The sequence below is a fragment of the Anser cygnoides genome, chromosome 3 (genome assembly GCF_040182565.1).
Source record: "Anser cygnoides isolate HZ-2024a breed goose chromosome 3, Taihu_goose_T2T_genome, whole genome shotgun sequence".
In the NCBI taxonomy this organism is placed as follows: Eukaryota; Metazoa; Chordata; class Aves; order Anseriformes; family Anatidae; genus Anser; species Anser cygnoides.
Genome location: NC_089875.1, coordinates 53,647,250 through 53,663,778, shown reverse-complemented (window position 1 = coordinate 53,663,778; position 16,529 = coordinate 53,647,250). Strand labels below are relative to the sequence as shown.

Below are 16,529 nucleotides of genomic sequence, written 5' to 3'. Positions count from 1 at the left end.
CTAAACAATCCCTGCTTGCCTTTCCTCATCATCTTTATGGTAAACGAGTTCATTCACCTGATTTCCTTCTCACTCTTTGTTGAGTAGTGCCTTCTTTAGGCTGGTATGATGATTTCATTTCTCCCTCGGGGCTATAATGAAACCCTGGGTGATCTGTGGAATAAGCAGAGGTAAAAGAGTGTTACTTCACACGTCTCAGCAGCTCTTTGGAGGCAGTGCCATCTTCCCTTTGTGATTCACCCAATGGCACTTCATCAGAGCCTGAAGCAAAACAAGTGAGGTATTCAACTTAATCATCTAGCCATAAAAACATTTTACCCGTTTAGTTGTGTCTTGCTCCAGATTGCTAACCCAGCAACACTGATGGCATGAGCATCATGTTTAATTGTTTGCCAGTGTCTCAGTCTAAGCCTTCCTGACCCATTCTCCACAAGAATAACTACATAAATAAATGACAATTCTGCTTTACTCCAAGACTTCCTCGGCATTTACATCTAAGACTGTTGTTCTCATTTCCCTACACTGCCAGGGATCACTGGCAACATGAAGAGCTAACACAGCCTGCACCAGGAGAGGCAGCAAACAAGCGACGCAACAGAAAGGACAGCACAGATGGGGCCAGATTCAGGACACAAAGCAGCAGCAGCATGTGTGCTCCCTAAACCTGGCTCCTGGGACAGGCCAGGTAAATAAACTTTTCAGTCAAACCAATGGAAAAGCACAAGCCTGCTGAGATCCAGCATGAAGTTTTCTTGGCGCTGTACCATGGGTGCATTTGGTTTCTGCCATAGCCACAAGTCCAGCTGTTGTACTGCCTGGGGGACAGAGAACAGCCAGCCGTACTGCTTCTGCAGAGTGCTGGGCTCCCTTGCTGGGCTTCCAGGTAGCCTGCACAGTGCAATAAATGGCTGGCAGCCGCCCTCACCCTCCTCCAGCTCCAGGTTTGCCAGCATAAGGAAGTCATAGCAGCGCTATGTACTTCAAGCTCCATTTGCTTATTCCTAGCCTTTCAGTGGGTCCTAGCCAGAAGGAGTGTACGTTATAAAAGCAGGAAAGATCATGCATTTAGTCAGCATGGAATAAGCAAAACAAAATGACCAGTATTTACAGAAGGTCTAATCTGCCTCTTCCTTGCTAATCATGAGACAATTTGTTGGCTATGGATCCATCAACTCAATGCCTACAAAGTTCCACAGAATCTGCATGCATTTGTTTTTGTTTTGTTTTGTTTTTCCAGCAAGGTCATAATTCAAGGAACATAAGCATGGCTTTCCCTCATTTCAAACAAAACCAGCAGTCATAGCCAAACTTTTGAAGACACTTTTGTTCATTTTTTAAAGTGAAAGTGAAAAATAACTTACGTATGGCATCCATTTCTAGAATCGCCTGTTTGGCCTGAAAGCATCATCACAAAAAAAAAAGTTAAACTTTAAATAGGACAAATTATGTTGCATATTACAGATAGCTGTGACTTTACATGCAGACAACATCAAGTTTAATTTTTTAGCTATTAAATATTGCAAGTATTGTTATTTGTCTTTCTCTGTATGCTGCATATGTTACATATGTGAAGAAGAATTCTGCTGGCAGGAGCTTCCCATAGTTTATCTTCAGAGCACCACACAAAAGCCTTTTGTTCACTGCACACCACAGTTCTGTCTTGCTCATCTACCACTCTGGCAGTGCAAGAGGAGGAGCGCGTACCTATGGCACCAACTGGGATAAGGAACTTCTGGGGGATGTAGTGATGCGCATCTGACACTGAAAACTACACTGGTATCACCCACATCAGCTCATGCTGAGATCATCCTGCATACTCTGGCTCTTCTCCATGGGGACACAAACCCCAGAGACCTGTCAACAAGCCCCAGAATTTAGAGCCATCAATACACCTCTCCATATGCTGCTGGGACTGGCAAAAAACTAGCCCTAATATCTAGGAATCACAAATATTTCCAACTTTTTTTTTTTTTTGTGAAACATGAAACATTTCCTCCCTAAAAAATAAAATAGTTTGACTTTACTATTTTTTTTTATCCTTTACTATTTCTGCAGTTCTGATGTTGTTGGTGCAGAGAACACTACCAACCCTGCTTCCTTTAAGAGTTTCCTTGAGGAACTGCTATTAAAAAAAAATCATCGTTTTGTTTAAGTAAGATGAAACAAGATAAACAGCTAATATCTCATGATTGCTTAAAACTTGACACGTTTCTTTAGGAAAAATAAGCAGGATGTTTTACCAAGTTTATCAGATAGTAAGTAAGAAAATAAGCCAAAACATAATATCCCAGATAACCTGCTTGACCCTCTATGGGTGCAATTCAGTGATTTTCCACCAGGTGTCACAAGTGGACTAATATTAAATCCCCCCCAATAGCTGGACAGAGGAAAGTCTCATCTGTGCAAGCACAGATTTATCTAAAGATATGTGCAGACAACCTCAGAGATTTATTTGGTTAGACTTTTCCTTCCTCAAATAAAATTATTTCTAAGAGCTGAAAATGGCATTATGGTGTATTTTGGCGATACTTTTTTTTTCCACAGATAAAATAAAAATCCATCGAGAAAGAATAATCTTGATACAAAAGCTGAAGTCATGCTGAAACATTTTTTACAATCTAATAAACTGCACCAAGTATTCACATTGTAAGCATGGATACCAGCAAAAACATTATATCTTCCATAAACTCTGTCAACAAAAAAATATGAGAAGAATTACTAATAGCAACTGCTAGGACTGCTTTATCCTATAACTCTCTTTCTGTCGAATTGTTGAAAACATTAGTTAATGCACCTCCTGTGCATGTCAGTCACCTTTTTAGTCACTATAGCATAAAAATCAGTTAAATTGATCAGTGAAAGTAATACTGTAAAAAAAAGGAAAAAAAAAAAAAGACAAGCAGTTTAACTTGGTGGGAAAAAAAATCAATAGAAAAAATCCAAGTTACATTGGGAAACATCACCTAGAGGTCTAAGACAGGATTCCATAAATAAAAGGACCAGATTTCCCTACTTTTAGGCATTACAGCTATGAATATTGGATCAGTAGGTATCTGACAACTATGATGAAATGCAGAACTGTGCCTCAGTTTCTCTGGCATAAAGTTTTCAAGCTGTCTCACCAAAAAAAGGCCCAAGCATCCCAGCTAAGGATGCGGGGTTCAGGCTGAGTACGTATATTTGTAAAGTGAAGTTTGTGTTGCAAATGCCTTCACTGCTGTGGTATCTAACCAAGACAGATTAAAACTAGCTTAGTAATGTCTACACATGCTGCAATTAGCACACCTCAGTGTTGTGCAGACAGGCAGTTTCAAGCCAAGGAATGCTCCTCCAGTAGAGCTTTCTGACGCTGCATCTCTGTTACTCATGTCCTAGCGGGCAAATCCTAATGTGGACAGCAATGCTGCTAACCCAGTTAAATTATTCTACTCCTGTACCAAGCCCAGTAGATGCTTTTAGTGGAATTTTCCCACTAATTCTGAAGAACTTTTAAAGATGCAAGAAACAATGTATTAACCTGTTGGAGTCTAAATTTTCTCTAAATTGCAATGCATTTTGCAGCTAACAAGATTGCCCTAAGTTACATGCACATTCAAGGACTTCAGGCTTCATTTATTTATTTACCTTGGCAGGAATCTTAGCAGGATGATTTTCCAGAATTAACCTCTTCAAATGAAGAATCCAAAGCCGTTTGTCTTGCTGAGATTTTGCCTGATTAAAAAAAATAAAAAAAAAAAATCAGCACTATAAGAAAGAGCCTTACTGCATTATGTAGGGTAAGGAATAGCATATGGTCATCAATCAGGCTATCCAGTGGGCAAGGATTTTTCTGTCATACCTGGACAGTATGTTGCATCTTGGGATTTTTGTAATGGAAGACACTAAAGCTGAGGGGCTCCTTTGGTATTACTTCAACAAGCATAAGATTCCCACACTGTAACAAAGAGAGGCAGCACTGTGAACTACGGAAGCATTTCAGAGAGATCTAGAGCCAGCACATCACCGTTTGCTCTCTGACATACCAATATGTGAGCTTTGTATGCAAACATTTCGTCCCTCTTTTTCGTGATTAGCAGCAGCTTGTCAAAGAGGAACAACGTGCGCTCATTTTTGGCTCGCTGAATGCGGAACGTTCCTTCTAGAACCAGCTCCCCGTAGCTAGTGAGATCGGGTCCTTTCCAGTTAGTGAGCAAGCTCTGTATCTCCTGCAACAGATCAAAGAAGAAAGACCAGAGTTCACGTCAGAGGTCTTACTTAAATAAAGACTCAAAGAACAATCTGCTGAGGCCGTTCTGGCTCTCCCATATAACATTCAACATTCAACAGTGCAAAGCCACCAGTACTGAGGTTGTTAGGTTACACGTACATCACAGCTAGGTGTTTCCAGACTTGATGCTAAGCCCAGACTAAAGCATGCCCTCCTGAGTACTGGTGGCCTCTGTGGGGACACAGCGAAGAGCCCTGAACTCCCCCGGGCTGCCTGCGGTGAAACAGCACAGCCCCATCTCCTGGGACTCACAGTGGTGGATGGTGGTCTGTAATGCAGTCACCAGTCTCTCTCACGTCTGCTTCTCTCCCCTGCTTATGTCCATAAACCCTCTGAATATTTCTTTCTTGCCCTGCAATATTCCCTTGAAGCTGTGTGGTCCCCAGCTGGATGAATTATAATGCCATCTCTGTGCCTTGTAGGCCCATCCCAGAAGATGCCTCTGTGAGGAGTTCAGACTGTAGAGATGTTTCTCAGAAGACTAAAGGTCCAGAAGTGGTTTGGTCAACTGATCATTTGAAGATGCCAACTGATCATTTGAAGATGCCAAGATTTATATGCATTTGGAGTGATTTGTATATATACCATAGTTTTCTATCACCTTATCTATCACTTAAAAAAAAAAAAGCTGGAGAAACATCTAAGAACATCTTCAAAAATCTGTCCTACTTTGCTTATGACTACCTTGTTTCCTTTAGTTGTTCATTTTTTCTGTCAGTGGCACAGACGCAGGATTTAAGCACGGTACAACTAAGAGCAAACTAAACCTGAAGTAGGGAAACTTTAAAAACATCCATTGAACTTTAACCTGGGCAGCATTAGCAAAGCAGGGACAGATTTACTCATCCTAGGCTGATCTCAGTAGAACACTGCACTTTAATACAGCATTCGGCTATAAAACTTCTTGGTACATTTGAGCCCAAAGGCAGCCTAGAGCATACACAGGAAGAAAAAACAATGCATATAGCAGCACACTTTGGACTATATGCAAGACTGTTTTAAAACCCAACATATAACAAATGAAAAAAAGTTCTGTTTTATCAGGTCCCTTAAGGAACTTGTAAATAAGTCAGGGTACAGCACAGCAATCAGTTTCACCAGTGTTAAGGGACAGTTGGTGCTGGAATCACTGTTGCGGTACTTGCCGAACTACAGACAGAATGGCAGTGTGATAGCTCACTGAAGACCTATCCCTATGGCTGCAGAAACAGATTTTACTTGTATAAAGGGTAACCATGAACGTAAACATTTTCCACAACCCCATACATTTGCCAGCTCAGCTTAATAAATTAAAAAAATACACTTTTCCAAATGCATTTAGCCCTCTTTATTGCCAAATATTACTGGTTATCATTATTCAGATTTATAGCACACTGTTTGTAGAAGTCATTAGCATGCATTTCCAGCAATGTGTGGCAAAGGTTACACTGCTGCAGGCAAGACATTATCAAATGTAACCCTATTCCCCCTATATATAAACAAAAAAATGAGAGCCAATAAGCACAGTTTATGTCAAAAAGACATAAAGGAATAAAAGAATAACATGAGACAGATTTCTGGAACCTATTAAACTCTTTTATTAACTAAAAAAAAAAATAAATTAAAGCTATATAGATACTGCTGACAAAAGTGTAATGTAAAATGGTAATTCACTGGGATGTTTGAAACAGAATGATGGATCTGTAAAAAGTCTACCAAATAGCTTACTCTTGACAACAAAAGTTATTCAGGGTAGCTTTTTTTTCTTCTCCTAAAAATTCTCCACTCTAAGTGAAGTTAACCCTTTTCTAACTATCACATTTCTAGGTTTATACTTTTCACACACACCAAACAAAAAAAAAAAAGAAAAAGATAAGCCTACAGAAGCCCAAGAGGAAAGTACTTAAACAAGAAGAAGAGCAAGAAATGTCTCAAAACAAAATTAATCAGCACAAAAGGGAGAAATCGGAAACCACAGGATTTCTGAACAAAGGCTTGCCCTAGGGTTGTACAGCAGTGCTGTACAATTGAGGGAAAGGAAGAAAGAAAAGTTATCTCAAGTTCCATACTACTGCAAAATAAATGCTTTACAGGATGCTGCTTGCAGAGATTTCTGAGATTTTCCTGCAGCAGCTATGACCATGGTTTCCAAGATCAAACAGCCAAAGGCACACTCAACAGGACTCTTGAATTATGACTGACAAAGATAAGAAGAGAAGATAACTAAAAAATGCTAACTGCTTATCTGTTGACAAAAACAGCTTACACCAATAAAATATTTTTGGGAACTCACCTGAAGCCTGATGGCATGTTCATGTTTCCTCTTCATGTCATTTATGTGCCACGCCACTCTCTGCATTGTATCTATGGCATCTAGCACCACATCATAGCCCTCAGTGTCCTTGTCAAGGTGGTTTTCTATTTCCTAAGACAAAGGAAAAAAAATATAAAGTCCCATTATTTTTAAATGAATTTTCCAGCCTGATATAATACTGACTATGCTTTTATCTATACTATTTTGTCTTTCTGTTGCAGTCTCCCAAATACAATGTTTCTGCCCTTGCTATTGCATGTTGTTATCTAATTGATTAACACAAGATGACTAGCAATGTAAAGCCTTTAGTAGCAGCAGTTTAGCAGCAACTGTACTTCCAGCAGCTGCTGCAAACACAGAGGCACAGAAAGGCAACACAGCATACCTACAGGAAGAGACCTTTTCAGACAGCGCTTACTGGCTTTCTTAAAACAGAGGATGTATCTACACACTTACAAAATACTGATGGAATTACACTAGGCATTGCTTTACACTTGGAGAGAAGAAAAGCACCAGACATTTTAAATAAGGATCAGTGTCTTTACACTTCACTAGAACATGACTCTGTAATACGAAACATATGTGGAAACATTAACAATAAAGCAAGAATTTCCGAAACTTGCTTAATTCAATTCACTGAATATGGAAAGAGTTCCCACTTCCTCAATCATTCCTCTCCACAAAAATCTTACCAATCAGGGGTGTTTATATGTATTTATTCCTTCTCTCAACCACCCCCAGCACTGTAACGTGGAAAAATACTGTTGTTCAATGGAACAATAAATTTTGGTACAAAACTGTTTACTCATGACAAGAATCTTCCATACAACTTCAGAATTACAGACAATTTAAAAAGAGATGTAATTATTTGAATGCACAGACTGATTCAATGTGTCTAAAACAATTACCATACATTCCCCACTCAAGACATATGCATGTATTATGAAGTGACGAAGACAGAAAGCCTCCATATGTAAATACCAAACACTCCCAAAAGAGTGTCTAAAGAAACCCAGAACTGTTCTAACCATCAGGTCTTGTATTAGAGGCAGGAACATCAAAGTGTAGCAGCCCTAGCTGGGATATATATTTTAATGGGTGCTTACGTGCAAAAGTAGGTGGTACTTGAGGATTCGCTGGACAGGTTTCAAGAGATAGGAGCCCAGGGGCAAAGAATGCTGCAGTGCTTCTTGCCGTTCTCTGAAGAACTTGGCCAATGTCTTGTTCCTCATGCATTCTGTCAACACGGCTACTGACCTGAAAACACAATACCTATCTGTAAGACGCACTATCTCCATAAGTTGTAGGTAAAGTCAATAACTGTTTCTTTCCTTCCTTGCAAAAGGGGACAGCAGGTTCCTAATCCAATCACTGTTTTTTCTTGTTATCTTGGGCATTGGGCTATGTTTTCCTTCTGACTCGCAGCCATTCTCTTTACACTGGGAATTACACATCTGGAGCACTACAGAATAAGACCATCGTAGTCTAACGAGAATAATAGCAAAGAATGAGAAGATCAAAGTAAAACTTCAGATAAGCATCTGTCTTTTTTTTTTTTCAAGTTTAAAACAAAAAAAAATCCTTCTCCCTCCCTCCAATTTGTAAGGGGGACAATATATATGTATATATATGTATGTATAATTTTTTAGATTGTAACTTGCATTACATGAACAAGCCAAGGGACAAATGAAGAAAGGGAACCCAGAATTCCTACCTTGGGTAGTTGGTGCAGTACTGTGTATATATGTGGAAATCTTCACTCTGCATGGAGAGGAAAGGTTTTATATATATTCAGATTTTTGTCGAACTAGCAGCTAACACACATGCGAGACAAAGACGATGACGTCAAGGCAACACATTCTCCAGTTCCTGATCAATGAATTCCCCACTCTCACGGTGATAGTCTTAAAGCTAACATAGATTGACTTATGGAATTTCACTTTTTATTTTTGGAGAATTTTCCTCATCTTTTAGAGAAAAAAAATACACAGAGAAAAATAAGTGGCTTGCAACAGAGCCTCCAAGGTCCTTTACGACAACCTATGCACCTTTTAAAAAATATATGCACACCCCCTTCAAACAACTGACCTGCATGCCTGCACGCACCTAGTTTTCTGTGTGCTGATGCACACACCTGCAGAATTAAGTTTTATGGAATATGTTCACTGCAATTTTCAAACACCTATGAATACTTTCACATTTGAGCACAATCTAAGTATGAAAATTAGATGCCACAAACTTTTTTTTTTTTTTTGAAAGCAAGTTATGACTCTGTGCAAGCAGAAAGTGATTACCAAAACAAGTTTTAATTAGATTTAGGTGGGATTCCATGCTTGCATGTCACTGTGAAATTGCTAACTTAATGCTGACAAGCCTCTCAGAGGAACAGCCTGAGTTTCCTTTCTTTCTTCCTTGGCAGAAGATTCTTTCTTAATCATCATAATTTAATTCTGTGCAAGAAGAAGTCTCCAGAAATGTCCCCATATGCTTTAAGTTCAAATCTGTCTATCAACTTATATCCCAAATAATACTCAATTTCTGCAGCTTGTCGGAGTTGTAAAGACTAGGAAAGCACTGCAGAACTGCAAATTGCTCCTAAAATCAATGACATTTCTGAGCCCTAGTGCAATATAAAGCAATCATCTTGGGGTAAACAAGACATGCTTCCATGTGAAGCATTGTCAAAATGGACTCTGACCCGCTGCCCCACGACAGCTGTGCCCCACGAGGGGCACCCGCTCAGCAGTGGTAGCTCGTGAATGGTGAGACCAAAGAGCCCAGTGCTCTGCAGTGCAACAGCACAGGGGGAGAGGGCTGATGCGGGCTGAGCCTTTTGTTTCTTATTGTTGGGTTGATTTTTTTTTTTGGCTATTCATCAGAAAGAGCCAGCTGAGGCAGTGCCCTTCCCCCTTTTCAACAGTGCTGTTCCCTTCCCCCTCTCCCTTGTACATCAGACCATGCCATTCATTTTTCCAACGAGCAGCGATTCAAAAGGACCACATAAAAAGAAAGCTGCTACTCAACCTCAGTGTAAGTCACTGCAATTAATTTCAGTATTTCTTACAAGATTTCCATACTAACTGTTTTGAAAAAAATAAGTCTAGCAAACTTCCAATAAACGTTTCCCTCTGGGACCGCAATCCCCATTTACCCCTAGTATGCTGCAAACCGCTATTACTTTAAGCTGCTCTTATCTTACACAGCAACCAACTATATTTAGTCTTGATACAATACAGTTCAGTGATTTAGCTTGGTCTTTCACGCCTGGACTAATTCTGCTGTCACAGCCGGTTTTTGTGGCGGTTTACATACGCCCAGTGTCCACACCCAAAGACAACGAGCTTCTGCCACAAACTATTAGCGTTCCCGCTTAGAACTTGCAGCGACAGCTACAAACCGTCCCAGCAAAAAACTAAGCATTAACAAACCTCAGCGTGTTGCACACATCACACTGTCCTTTTCTTCAGCAATCATTCCTAAGCCAGCTAGCGCTCATAGCAAGTTAGGGTGCTTATGAGAGAGCATTGCGATGAAATTCAGGGTCATGGAAAAAAGTTATTTATTTTATACCTGCACATATTAATATAAGGTTTTAATTTAGGGGCTTTCTGGTATAAACTGTAATACATTCCCATGGCTACAATCACGGAATAATGCAATTTATAGAATGACTTCACAAGCAAAGTGCAGACCATTTTTTGACAATTATTTATGTGTACACCACTCAAATAGAGTCACTTGACTATTCTGCTTTTCAAACAAAAAGGAAAAGAGTATCTGTTGTGAAATTTCAACAGCTGAAAGCATTATCTGTAAAACAAACACGACCAAACTTTTCAGGGTTTTGGAATGGATTAAGTGCACATTCCCCACAAAATCAATAGCAAGTCCAAAATCCCCAGAAGCCTTTTCACGCTCTTCCACTTTTTTCATTTTGTTTTCTACATGAGGTCAAAACTATTTTCAATGGAATTTTTGGCTTTAAAAGAGCTTTAGTCCAGCTATTAACTGGAACAAGCTTGTATACCAAATAAATAAATAAATAAATAGTTCCTCATGCCCTCAACACGTCTAAAAACTTTAAAATGGTTTCACAATCATCCCTGCTTTCTGATCAGATTTTATTCCAAATTTCATACTGCGTTTCTATGTGCACTTGCGTCATTTCATCACAGCTCATTTCATCACACAAAACCATTAGACAGCATTTACTTTTACTGAGCCACATGCCAGTAGAAGGTCAGTTATACGTATTTTGTCTCCAGAATGAAATTGTTGATGCTCACTCAGACTTCAGAAGCTGGTGTGAATCAACAATATACACCTTTTCTTAGGCATCAGCAGGAGTCGTGTGAACACATTGGGAAGGTGGCCAATAGATCCACAAATTTTCATTTCATGGTACGTAAAGAAAGCTGATCTCTTAGAAATGCTGAACAGGCAGAAACCAAACGAGTATTTTCTGTAAACTTTTGCAGATTTGTTCTCAAATACATCTCAGTTACACAATGTAGAAGTTAATCTGTTCCTTCTCCACCCCAATCAAAGAAGGTTGTGACTTGATAATAAATCCATCCCACTGATCTAAAACATACCCCATAATGCCCCCCAAATACAACCACGACTGATCTTCCTAAGGCTGAGGAAGATGCCTGTGCTCCCATGGACTGCCTGGTTACCTCGCACCTCTGCACCTTGAGAGAAGGGACTACAAGTTGTTGGGACTACAAGGGACCAGCTGATCCTACTTACTTTACAGCAGACTTCCCAGAGAGAGTGCTGTATTACTGTGGGGCATATCAGGGCAGACACCATGCAGGCTAAAGCCAATGCTGTGAACTATGTTCAGAAGCAAAAGAAAAGCCAGGGCTAAAATGGGTTTAATATATTTCTATCAATACTTCCACACCACAAGTTAAATACTAGCTATGCTCGTCGGTATTTCGTTAGATGCTCATGCTTGCTCAGTTTGAAAATCATTACATTCACCTTAACTGTCTTCAGACCAGATTAAAAGTGATCTCTGCAGGGAGACTGGAATCACTCCAGAGATCATTTTTAATCTGGGGGCCCAAAGCTGTTATGGCAGAGGAAAAAAAAAATCTGAGACCAAAGCCAAGAGTTCATCTGCACTGACTACAAGTCACCCTGAAGAGCAAAGCCAAGCACAATAAGATCCCGGCTATACTTAGTTTGTCCCCTGCTGCTGAATCAATTCACTGTGCGTCTCCTACACATGGAGTGAAGAGCCAAGCACATGGCTACAGCCCTGATCTCTCAACTCTTGGTGCACTGTGCTTTTTTATAGCCATAAAAGGCACTTTAAAAGAAAATAGAGACTGAAAACATGAGCTGAGTGAGAGCGTAAGCTTAAGCCAATTGCCTGGATCTCCTCTTCATTAATGAGATGGGAGATTAGAGTAATTCTCCCTTTCCCCTTGGTTAAGCTGTTGGTTTGTCTTTCAGAAAACATATGTTCTAAATTTCTGGGGCACTGAGTGAGAAGACCAATGTGCCAGAATTAAGCTTTTCTTTTACGACTACTCACTTAAATGTAAACGTGTGGAATACTGAAGTCTATCTTCTAATTAACATTGGGATCATTACTATGAAAATTAAAGACTGAGTTGGCAAGAAAACATAAACAAACTTATATGTGAATAATTAAGCTATAGCAAAGCTTGCACTGAAACCTTTTATCAGCCTCTGATTACAGTTAGCAGCAAAACATCTCCAAGACATTTAAAATAGTTCTCCTACATGAAGAGGCAGGCCCAGGGCTGGTAGAAATGACACTATTACACCACGACCCTCAGTGACAGGTTATTTCAGAGCAGCAGCCCCCACACACTGTTCAAATAAAAACCAATTCATCCCCTTTTGCTTCTTGGGGCAGATAGCTAAAACCAGCAAATCATGATCAGACAGCAAATTAAGAAAAGGTGTGCTTTTCTGCATTTGTATCTATATTTCCCCATGGGTTATTAATGGATTTTAAAAAGATCTGGAAGAAGAGGGGCTTAGTATAACGTTGTAAGTTGCTGTTAAATATTTCTACTCTCTGATAACTTTGCATGGTTATTTTATCTGTTAGTGAGTTTGATGTTACTGGATGGTTTACAGTAAAGACATCTTGCTGAAGTTTGTTAACAAGTAAAAGCTGTCATTTTAGGAGCTATTTACTTTGGGCACTCAACAGAATAAATGATAAAGACTCAAATCCACAATTATGAATCTTTGTTCAAAGTATGCTAATGTGATTTGATAATCCTTACTGTATTTCCCTTAGAAGTAGAAGTTGCAAGGCTGTTTACTACTCAGACATGAATGCTATACACAGGAAACAATGACATATGAATGTGTAAGGAAAATATGAAAAGCTATGCAACAAATTTTATTAAACAAAACCAAGTAACAAATTCAAGTTCAAAGAAACAGTCCATTGTAAACAGTCCAAAACTAGACCTTACAAAAATAAGCTTACTAGATTTTTTTCAGGAATAGAAAACATTTCAATTTCAATAAGCTTCAGTTACTTTAACCATAACCATTATATTATTCAGGCAAACCAACTTTTCACCATTTCACATGAATCCTGAAGAAAGAAATGGCTATTTTACTTCATTCAGTTACTGAGTTTCATGAAATGCAAAAAGCAAACACAGTACCTACAGTGAAAACTTGATTATGCGTTTAAATACCTAACAACTAGGATATTCACAAGTGAATCAGTAGGGTGAAAAAAATGGAGCTAGCATAACCAAAGCACAGCTCCACTGCAAACACTAAAGAAGCTCCACTGGAGCTACATCCATTAGCTAAAGCCATGAGCTATGACTTTGGTATGAAATTATCCCCGTGTGTAAGTCACAGTGAAGATCTAGCACACTCAAAGTAATCAAACAATAAGTGGCTAAAGTCCCGTAAGACTTTAAGGACTGTATACTGCCAAAAAAGGATGTTATGTTTCCACTACTCAATGCTGGGAAGATACGAGCAACCAAGAATGGACAACTGGAGTCTGTTAAGACAGTCACCAGTTACTGTAATGACATCTTCACAGCCAAAAACAGAACTGTGGGGTATTTTGGTATTGTTTGATTTTGCTTTTAAGTGTTTGCACTCGTCTGGATGAAGTTAAAAAATGTTCACTGGGATTGCAGTCTCCAGCAATTTCTGAGCCATCAGGCAGTTGCCTGCCAATAATACAAATGCTAAAAGCATTTGACAAGGGAACAAAAAAGCACAAGCAAGCAATGATACACAGATGGATTTTGGAACTAATGGCCAGAAAGTCTATCAGAAAACTCCTTTCAGCTGGCCAACATCACTGAGGGAGCAACTTTTTCCTGGACTAGTTATTATCTCTTGCACCACCTCTGTTTCATGTCTCAGCCAGTAGTAGTCCCACATACAAGCATGCAATATGGCAGAAAGATGTACGAACTCCAAATTCTGACATCTGTAAATATCCTGAAGGCCTCACAACTGGGCTTCAGCACAGGAACAACTTACCTGACACACAAGGTATGACAACGGTGTCCCCATTTTCTCTGTGGTAGAACCCACAGGAATAACTGGGACCCTCAGCTCTGGAATGACCCCCAAAATCAGCAGATCATAGGATAATTTAGATTGGGTGGGAACTCTGAAAGTCATCGGGTCCTTCCTCCTGCTCAGAGCAGGACCATTTAGATCACATTGCTCGTCTTCTAGAGTTCTAAATATCTTCAAGGATGGAGATCCTACAACCTGTCTGCAATCCATTTGATGTTTGGCCACCCTCTTATGGCTAAAAAATAAATCTGAAAATCATTAAATCTAATTGGAATTTCCCTTGTAACTTGTGTCCACTGCACCTTATCCTATCATTGTGCTCCTTCAAAAAGCAGTTGGACTTTGTCTTCTCTATATTCTCTTAATAAGGTAGACAGCAGTAGACATTTCTGCTCAGCTTTTTCTTGTTCAAGCTAAACAAATCTTGTTTTGTCAGCCTTACTACATCACATTTTTAAGTCTCCGGACCTGCTGGCTCACTCCAGTATGTCAATGTCTTTCGTGTACCAGAAGTCCAAAATTCATCACAGTATTCCTTATGTAGTCTTACAAGTACTGCATAGAAATGAAGAGAAGCAGATTCTCTAAATCTGCTGACTACATTTTTGCTAATATATCCCAAGGTGCTGTTGGCCTTCACTGCAATGGCATACCACAGATATGCTTGTTGTGCTCCATGACCCCAGATCCTTTTCTGCTGAGCTGTTCACTAGTCAGCCAGAACCTGCCCGCAGGTGGGGTTGTTCCATTTCAGGCATAAGACTTCGCATTTGCCCTTACCACATTCTCCTTCAATTCAACATAGGCTGTTTGAAGTTATAACAACATGCCACAAGCCCGACTGCAATGTGGCAAAATATATCCAACACTAAGATCTTCCAGTGCTTACAAAAGATCAGCTGTTAGATAAATAACAGCCTGCTCCACCTCAAGTACTGTGTTCAGCTTTGGGCCCCTCAGCATAAGAAGGACATCAAGGCCCTGGAGAGTGTCCAGAGAAGGGCTACGAGGCTGGCGAAGGGCCTGGCACACAAGTCCTGTGAGGAGCAGCTGAGGGAACTGGGGTTGTTTGGTCTGGAGAAGAGAAGGCTCAGGGGAGGCCTCATTGCTCTCTACAACCACCTGAAAGGAAGGTGTGGGGAGCTGGGGGTCGGCCTCTTCTCGCAGATAACTAGTGATAGGACTAGAGGGAATGGCCTCAACTTGCACCAGGTGAGGTTTAGGTTGGAAGTTAGGAGACATTTCTTCTCAGAAAGAGCGGTCAGGCACTGGAATAGGTTGCCCGGGGAGGTGGTGGCATCATTGTCCCTGGGGGTGTTCAAGGAAAGGCTGGACCTGGTGCTTAGGGACATGGTTTAGTGGGTGACATTGGTGGTAGGGGGATGGTTGGACCAGATGATCTTGGAGGATTTTTCCAACCTTAATGATGGTATGATTCTATGAACTCAATTCAAGCAAGTAATCCAGTGAAATAGCAGCACTAAGATGTTATTATTGCTTCCTTTTCCAATAAAATTCCTTGTGTCACAAGAGCGCTGAACAAAACAGAGTGGTTCAGTTAATCCTAAATCCTTACATTAGGCCTATTATATTGTATTTATTATGAATGCTTGGTGCTGACAATACTGAGCTCAGGACAAAGCCTAACATATGACACAGATTTCCTCACGAGGGGGAGTGGAGGGGCAGGCACCAACCTATTCTCTTTAGTGACCAGGGATAGACCTGAGGGAACGGTGTCAAGCTACAACAGGGGAGGTTCAGGCTGGACATCAGGAAGAGGTTCTTCACTGAGAGGGTGGTCACGCACTGGAACAGGCTCCCCAGGGATGCAGTCACGGCACCAAGCCTGTCAGAATTCAAGAAGCGTTTGGACTGTGCACTTAGTCAATGGTCTGAATTTTTGGGTAGACCTGTGTGGAGCCAGGAGTTGGACTTGATGATCCTTGTGGATCCCTTCCAACTCAGGATACTCTATGATTCTACGATTCTAAAGCATAACTGGAGTACCAATTGATCACCTACATTAAAAAAAAGGGGGGGGATGAACTGTATTACTCCACAAAAAGGTTCTAAAAACAAATGCCAAATCAATAATTCTACCAGCTCAGATGCACTTCTTGAAAAAAGTATAACACCTTTTTCTTAAATTTTTAAACATGAAACAGAAACATACCACTATTGTCTACCAAGAGAAGCTCCTTTGTTTTCCATTGATTTGCTAACTTTTCTTGGTTGAAATAAAAATTAGGTCTCAAAAAGTAATAAATTAATTTTACTTTCTCATATCATTCTGCAACAAGTGTTGTGCTGCAGATTCTTGCAGTAGCCTCTTACCTTGGAAACAAAACAGTCTGCTATAGCCACAGGATCATTTTCACAGTTTTCCAAATCTTGCAGAAGTTCACTAAA

The 16,529-nt window shown here is 40.1% G+C and overlaps 1 protein-coding gene across 7 annotated transcripts in view; it reads right to left on the bottom strand.

Annotated features, from left to right (window-relative positions):
* PLEKHG1 (pleckstrin homology and RhoGEF domain containing G1) overlaps nucleotides 1-16,529 on the bottom strand; it is a 162,081-nt gene that overhangs the window by 11,181 nt on the left and 134,371 nt on the right. For all 7 annotated transcript variants that reach the window (XM_048076918.2, XM_048076917.2, XM_048076916.2 and 4 more), the window contains 9 exons: nucleotides 16,455-16,524; nucleotides 8,275-8,321; nucleotides 7,667-7,817; nucleotides 6,540-6,671; nucleotides 4,023-4,205; nucleotides 3,839-3,934; nucleotides 3,625-3,711; nucleotides 1,362-1,395; nucleotides 58-153 (listed from right to left, as the gene is read on the bottom strand). In XM_048076918.2, coding sequence (XP_047932875.2) covers nucleotides 58-153; nucleotides 1,362-1,395; nucleotides 3,625-3,711; nucleotides 3,839-3,934; nucleotides 4,023-4,205; nucleotides 6,540-6,671; nucleotides 7,667-7,817; nucleotides 8,275-8,321; nucleotides 16,455-16,524 — 896 coding nt within the window. The remainder of the gene's footprint in view (nucleotides 1-57; nucleotides 154-1,361; nucleotides 1,396-3,624; nucleotides 3,712-3,838; nucleotides 3,935-4,022; nucleotides 4,206-6,539; nucleotides 6,672-7,666; nucleotides 7,818-8,274; nucleotides 8,322-16,454; nucleotides 16,525-16,529) is intronic.